The 7869-nt window shown below is 41.2% G+C and overlaps 1 protein-coding gene across 1 annotated transcript in view; it reads right to left on the bottom strand.

Moving 5' to 3' along the window:
* Nucleotides 1–707: 707 nt before the first annotated feature.
* The window catches only part of ahr1b (aryl hydrocarbon receptor 1b), a 31366-nt gene continuing 24204 nt past the window's right edge, over nucleotides 708–7869 (bottom strand). Inside the window, exon 11 of the mRNA XM_055230874.1 lies at nucleotides 708–999. Coding sequence (XP_055086849.1) covers nucleotides 850–999 — 150 coding nt within the window. The 3' untranslated portion in view covers nucleotides 708–849. The remainder of the gene's footprint in view (nucleotides 1000–7869) is intronic.

Here is a 7869-nt window from a genome sequence, read left to right as displayed (position 1 = left end):
ACATCCATCAGAACATCCACCAGAACATCCACCAGAGCAAAATAAAACTGATTAAAGTGAAAGAACGATCATAGAGGAGTATTTGTGCTCAGCAACCTGCAGCTTCAGCATGTTGTCCACCCAGGACTTGAAACTCCAGGACTTGAAACTCCAGGACCTGAAACTCCAGGACTTGAAACTCCAGGACCTGAAACTCCAGGACTTGAAACTCCAGGACCTGAAACTCCAGGACTTGAATCTCCAGGACCTGAATCTCCAGGACCTGAAACGATGTCCCAGGACGTGAAACTCCAGGTGAGCTCTGAGCGGTGAAATAAAGTGCAGGATACTTCTAGCCATAAGACTTTCTTCAGACGTTTACGACATAATCTCACTGAACAAAGAAACGATTAAATGCCTGGAGGTTACATTCGTGGGGTTAAGGGTCGATACGGCAGCGTCTGCTTCTGTGTCTGGATGGTTTTAAATCTCTAGACTTTTGTTTTATTTGTCTGATAAAGTCTATAATCTTCTGTAAAATGACTCGTACAAACAGATACTGCACAACTTTGATCTGAAACAGTTGGTCCTGTGCATGTGGAAGACTGATCACCTCCTAAGACTCCAAATAAATGCAATAATGAGTAAAGACTGCATCGGTGTAAACAAAAAAAAAATCGATAAAACGATATTATCGACATAACGATAAACTGATTTAAAGACGACACGTTTAACCCTGTGTCCACGTCACAAACACAGATGTGAGACACAAAAGCACCCGGGCCTACGGCAGGTCAGTTTGTGATAAGGCTGGTCCAGTCTGCGGCGGTTCTGGCCTCAGCGTCCCGTTGCTGGGTCAGGGGTCAGAGGTCAGAGGTAGAAACCCGTGGCTGGGGTGTCGGAGAGGCTGGACAGAGGGTCCGGGCCAGGCAACTGAACAGCAGGGGGCACTACTGAGTTACCATTAGTCAGAGCGCAGCCTGATGTGTAAGTGCTGTCCAGAAGGCAGCCGTTCTCCATCTGCAAAAAACACAAAGGCACAAAGTTTATACCAGCAACAGCCAATAAGAACACTCCAACAGCCAATAAGAACACTTCAACGGCCAATAAGAACACTCAACAGCCAAGAAGAACACTCCAACAGCCAATAAGAACACTCCAACAGTCAATAAGAACACTCCACAGCCAATAAGAACACTCCAACAGTCAATAAGAACACTCCAACAGTCAATAAGAACACTCCAACGGCCAATAAGAACACTCCAACGGCCAATAAGAACACTCCAACGGCCAATAAGAACACTCCAACGGCCAATAAGAACACTCCAACAGCCAATAAGAACACTCCAACAGCACTCCAACAGCCAATAAGAACACTCCAACAGCCAATAAGAACACTCCAACAGCCAATAAGAACACTCCAACAGCCAATAAGAACACTCCAACAGTCAATAAGAACACTCCACAGCCAATAAGAACACTCAACAGCCAATAAGAACACTCAACAGTCAATAAGAACACTCAACAGCCAATAAGAACACTCAACAGCCAATAAGAACACTCAACAACCAATAAAAACACTCAACAGTCAATAAGAACACTCCAACAGTCAATAAGAACACTCAACAGCCAATAAGAACACTACAACAGTCAATAAGAACACTCAACAGCCAATAAGAACACTCAACAACCAATAAAAACACTCAACAGTCAATAAGAACACTCCAACAGTCAATAAGAACACTCAGCAGCCAATAAGAACACTCCAACGGTCAATAAGAACACTCCAACGGTCAATAAGAACACTCCAACAGTCAATAAGAACACTCAACAGCCAATAAGAACACTCCAACAGTCAATAAGAACACTCAACAGCCAATAAGAACACTCAACAGCCAATAAGAACACTCAACAGCCAATAAGAACACTCAACAGCCAATAAGAACACTCAACAGCCAATAAGAACACTCAACAGCCAATAAGAACACTCAACAACCAATAAAAACACTCAACAGTCAATAAGAACACTCCAACAGTCAATAAGAACACTCAACAGCCAATAAGAACACTCAACAGCCAATAAGAACACTCAACAGCCAATAAGACCACTCCAACGGCCAATAAGACCACTCCAACAGCCAATAAGAACACTCCAACAGTCAATAAGAACACTCCAACGGCCAATAAGAACACTCCAATAGTCAATAAGAACACTCCAACGGCCAATAAGAACACTCCAACAGCCAATAAGAACACTCCAACAGTCAATAAGAACACTCCAACAGTCAATAAGAACACTCAACAACCAATAAGAACACTCCAACGGCCAATAAGAACACTCAACAGCCAATAAGAACACTCCAGCGGCCAATAAGAACACTGCAACACCCAATTGTTCCTTTAGTGGAGCACTTGCTTGACCCCCTGCAATTCGCATACAGGGCGGGCCGTGGGGTGGAGGATGCCACAGCAACTCTTTTAAATATGGTCCTTAAACACCTAGAGAGCTCAAAAACGCATGCAAGGCTCCTATTCTTGGACTTCTCCTCAGCTTTTAATACCATCCAGCCACACCTTTTAATTGATAAACTTGTTTCAAATTTTAATTTGGATTTTAACATGGTGGGCTGGATTTTGGACTTCTTAATTGGGAGATCACAGAGGGTAAAGGTGAATGGGTGCCTCTCTGATGTCTTATATTCTTCTACAGGATCTCCTCAGGGTTGTGTGCTCTCACCACTTTTATATATTTTGTATACAAATGACTGTCGCAGTAATTATGTAAATCGACATATATTGAAATTTGCAGACGACTCTGTCATCATCAGTCTTTTGCATGGTGATGAAAAGGACCATGGCCCAGTTGTTGAGGACATGGTACAGTGGTGTGACAACTCTTTTTTAAAACTAAATGTCAGTAAGACTAAAGATATGTCTATTGACTTTAGCAGACAGGTCACAACTCCCAGAGCGACTGTTATCAAAGGTCAAGAGGTAGAGCTAGTGGAAAATTATAAGTACCTGGGAACCTTGATTGACCACAAACTGAACTTTAATGATAACACAGACATGCTGTGCACGAGAGGTCAGCAGCATCTGTTCTGCCTCAGAAAACTGTCGTACTTCCAGGTGGACAGGACTTTGATGACTTTGTTCTATAAATCTTGTGTTGAGTCTGTTTTAACTTTTTCTATGTTGTGTTGGTATGGGAATCTGAATATCAAAGCTAAAAAATCACTCAGTAGAATTGTACATTTGAGTGAGAAAATCTTGGGGGCCCAGCAGACTTCTCTGTCTGAGCTGTTTTCCAGACAGGTGAGAAGGAAGGCTCTGAGCATCTTGTCTGATGATGCTCATCCTCTTCATGATGAGTTTAGTTTTCTTCCTTCTGGCTCTAGGCTCAGGTTTCCTTCAGTGAGGAGTAATAGGTACAAGAACTCTTTTATTCCTGCGGCCATTTTGCTTTTAAATGCTGTTCAGGGTAGAAACCCATTTTAATCTTACTTACCGCTGTGTATTTTTCCTGTTCTGTGGATAGACAAATATGTACTGGTTTTTCTTGTGTCCTTTCAATGTTTTTATATGTGTTTGTCTTTTTTGTTTTTCTCTCTATTGTAAAACTAATTGCCCCATGGGGGACACAAATAAAGTGAAGTTGAAGTTGAAGTTGAATAAGAACACTCCAACGGTCAATAAGAACACTCAACAGCCAAGAAGAACACTCAACAGCCAATAAGAACACTCCAACGGCAAATAAGAACACTCAACAGCCAAGAAGAACACTCAACAGCCAATAAGAACACTCCAATGGCCAATAAGAACACTCCAACGGCAAATAAGAACACTCAACAGCCAAGAAGAACACTCCAACGGCCAATAAGAACACTCCAACAGCCAAGAAGAACACTCAACAGCCAATAAGAACACTCCAATGGCCAATAAGAACACTCCAACAGCCAATAAGAACACTCCAACAGCCAATAAGAACACTCCAATGGCCAATAAGAACACTCCAACAGCCAATAAGAACACTCCAACGGCAAATAAGAACACTCCAACAGCCAATAAGAACACTCAACAGCCAATAAGAACACTCAACAGCCAATAAGAACACTCAACAGCCAATAAGAACACTCCAATGGTCAATAAGAACACTCCAACGGCAAATAAGAACACTCAACAGCCAATAAGAACACTCAACAGCCAATAAGAACACTCAATAGCCAATAAGAACACTCAACAGCCAATAAGAACACTCAACAGCCAATAAGAACACTCAACAGTCAATAAGAACACTCAACAGCCAATAAGAACACTCAACAGCCAATAAGAACACTAAACAGTCAATAAGAACACTCAACAGCCAATAAGAACACTCCAACAGCCAATAAGAACACTCCACAGCCAAGAAAAACACTCAACAGCCAATAAGAACACTCAACAGCCAATAAGAACACTCAACAGCCAATAAGAACACTCAACAGCCAATAAGAACACTCCAACAGTCAATAAGAACACTCAACAGCCAATAAGAACACTAAACAGTCAATAAGAACACTCAACAGCCAATAAGAACACTAAACAGTCAATAAGAACACTCAACAGCCAATAAGAACACTCAACAGCCAATAAGAACACTCAACAGCCAATAAGAACACTCAACAGCCAATAAGAACACTCAACAGCCAATAAGAACACTAAACAGTCAATAAGAACACTCAACAGCCAATAAGAACACTCCAACAGCCAATAAGAACACTCCAACAGCCAATAAGAACACTCAACAGCCAATCAGAACACAGCCTTTGTTTGAACACTGTACAGCTTTAAGAGCGTCAGTGGGATATGGCTCCTTTAGTTTTATTAATTTTCACTTGGTAAAAAATCATAAAAAGACACTTTATACAACAGAATGTGAAGGATGGGGGTTTAAAATGTGCGAAGCTCCATATAAAGTCTTTACAGCAGGGGTCTCAAACTCAGTTTACCTGGGGGCCGCTGGAGGCAGAGTTTTGGTGAGTCTGGGCATTAGGTTTTCCAGAGGAAATGCTGTTAAAAAAATGCACCGTTCAAACGGTGCATTTAAGGGCTTACGTAACTTCCAACATGACAAGTGCTGTCCCATTTCATGCACCCGACGAATGCGCCGGAAAATGTGTCATGCGTTTCCATGGAGATCGGCCATAGCCGCAGCGTGCATTCGAGCACACTTCGCACGCTGCTATATCCCATCATGCACCGCGCCTACGCAAATGGAGTCCACTACGCAAAACACGTTTAAATGTTTGTACTGGATTACGTCTCCTACAACAGAGCGACATGAAACTGTTGATACATGAAACTGTGAAATCTAAATAAAGACATATACAGGCCGTGTGTTTAATGATTAAAACACCTGTGCAGCTCTGGCACACTCAGGTATAGAAAGCATAGAACAGCGCCCTCTACTGGAATTAAAGTGATTTAGCCACAGATCAAATTAAACCTGCCCAAATACAGAACCATTAAACTGCAATATCCCACTTTATGTACAACTGATCAGTGTCTCTGGTTTATAGATTATGAATGTAAAAATGATATTGTTTCCTCTGTCTCTGTTTTTACATTTTAACAAGGTTTATTTTGTTAAAGTTATGTAGAAGCTACAACTGGGAAAAAATTATCTTGAAAATTATCTTGATCTTATATTTGCCTATTGATATTACAGAAATAAATGGCTGCGACAACGACACCTTGACTCTTCTTCTGTTAAATAATAAATAATTAAAAATAAAACTAATTATCTCAGCGATGTCACGTAAGACAGTGGTCCCCAACCACCGGACTGGGGACCGGACTGGGGACCGGTACCGGTCCGTTATGCATTTGCTACTGAAAAAACAGTAAATAATTTATCAGCGACCGCATCTTCTCCAACATAACTTTCAGCTGTCGCCCATGATATGATAATAAGCTTATCTGTAGATATAGAAACAGAAATCTATTTGATGTAGTGTTAAGTTTATTATCTGCTCTTGTCTCTGTGATGAAGTATCAGGTGTAACACATCAGACACGACGCACAAAAGTAGAGCCACAAGAGAGTGAAAATGAGACAAACACAAAAGTCTATGTGGAGCTTTTTAACAAAGGAGAAAAGGACAAAGAGCCAGAAGAGGAGACTACGACCTCCAAGAAAAAGAAAGATAAATTTAACAGACAACACCTGGAGTCCAACTTTAAATATGTGTTTGTCTCCACAGGTGAGTCTCACACAGAGTCCGCTCTGTGGAACATGAGGAGGAAAAGTGAACGAGGCAATGAAACCTTTAAAACTGCTTTGGCACATGGAGAATAAGCACCTGGATTAAAAGATAAGATTTAGAGTTTTATGAAAGAAACAAACATGAACAAGAAGGAAAGAAGAAACAAGCACAGAGCTCACACTGATGCAGCGGTGAGTTGTATTTTTTATGCACTTAACTTATTTTTGTCATATTTATCTGCCACATGTAGACGGTCTGTGAAGATACAACAAAAAAGGTTGGGGACCACTGCCCTAAGACACGTGACGTAAGCACAGACAGAGGTTGAAGTTTGCTCCGTGTCCCATTTCAGCACAAAGGTACACGGAGGAGTCTCCTTCGCTGGCCGGGTCTTTCGAACGGCACTTTGAACTGTGCATGTGGCGGATTGGGACACGGTCCTAACCCTATGGTTGGTCCGGGTTACCGGGGACTGTTATTGCAGACGGACAGGTGTGTACGTGACTGCAGACACATCACACTGAGCTCTTTACTTTTCTCTTTACTTTCTGCATCACTTTGATTTGTCAGAGAGAGAGAGAGAGACCTCATTTTACGTCTCTAGGTCTGCGAGTCTGAGGCCCCTGGCTGACAGTAAACACATATGTGCTGCTCATGAGACACATCCACAGGCCCCTCACTATAATCACCATAACGACTCTCCATTCAGCACATGAACCTGAGCCATGTCAGTTTAGGCTCAGTCTTTATCTTTTGCACATTTTCTGAGGCAGACTTTTGTTATTTTAGTGGCGATGAGATCTGAGCTGTAGAGGGTGAATAAGTCCTAAATATTGGCACATTCTGCTGTTTATTTGTTGGAGCTCACGTCTTTAATGAAACTGTCAATTTAAAAACAGTTCACGGATTATTTTACATCATGTAAATCTGATTATCGTTTATCTCTGTATTTCTCTGCAGCGACACATCAAGCTTCAAAATATCATGACAGGTTTAGTTTTACAGCAGGTTTAACAGGAAATGCCATTTGGAAAAGTTAAAAGTGTAGAGAGAACATTCAGATGAGACTGGCTCGTTTCATTTAAAGCAAAAAATGAAACAGATTTGTCAAATAAACTGACATGAAACATAAGTGTTGTCCAGACCCTGCTGCCTCCAGGTGTCACGGGCTCATGAGACGGAAGGTTTTTACGGCCAACACATAAAAAACGTGTTAACTTGAGGTTGACGGATGATGTGACCAGATGAATCAAAAATAAATTAAAAGATAAATCAATCTAAAGTCTAGAGATTTCTTTTTTCATATCTGATGAAAGGACAGAGCGGATATGGAAGGCTGTAACACAAAATGACCTCACATCTACTCGGGCGATAAAGAAACAGAAGTGAAACTGAAGATACAAACAAATAAATCAAGTGTAGAGATTGTGTAACTGGCCCAGGTCCACAAGGGGGCGAAAGGGAGCACAGCAAACTCTATCTATATGTTTATTTATGTTTGCATCCTCATTAGAGACGAGATAAACAGAGACACTTAATCGAAAAGTAACGACTCCAGTAAATATAGATGATAAAAAAACACAGGAAAAGAGCTAAACCACAAAAACTATTCTAAATCTACAATACTGTTAAAATGAAACACTTCT

Source organism: Periophthalmus magnuspinnatus, chromosome 21 (assembly GCF_009829125.3).
Source record: "Periophthalmus magnuspinnatus isolate fPerMag1 chromosome 21, fPerMag1.2.pri, whole genome shotgun sequence".
NCBI classification, from domain to species: Eukaryota; Metazoa; Chordata; class Actinopteri; order Gobiiformes; family Gobiidae; genus Periophthalmus; species Periophthalmus magnuspinnatus.
This window is presented reverse-complemented; position numbering and strand designations above follow the sequence as displayed.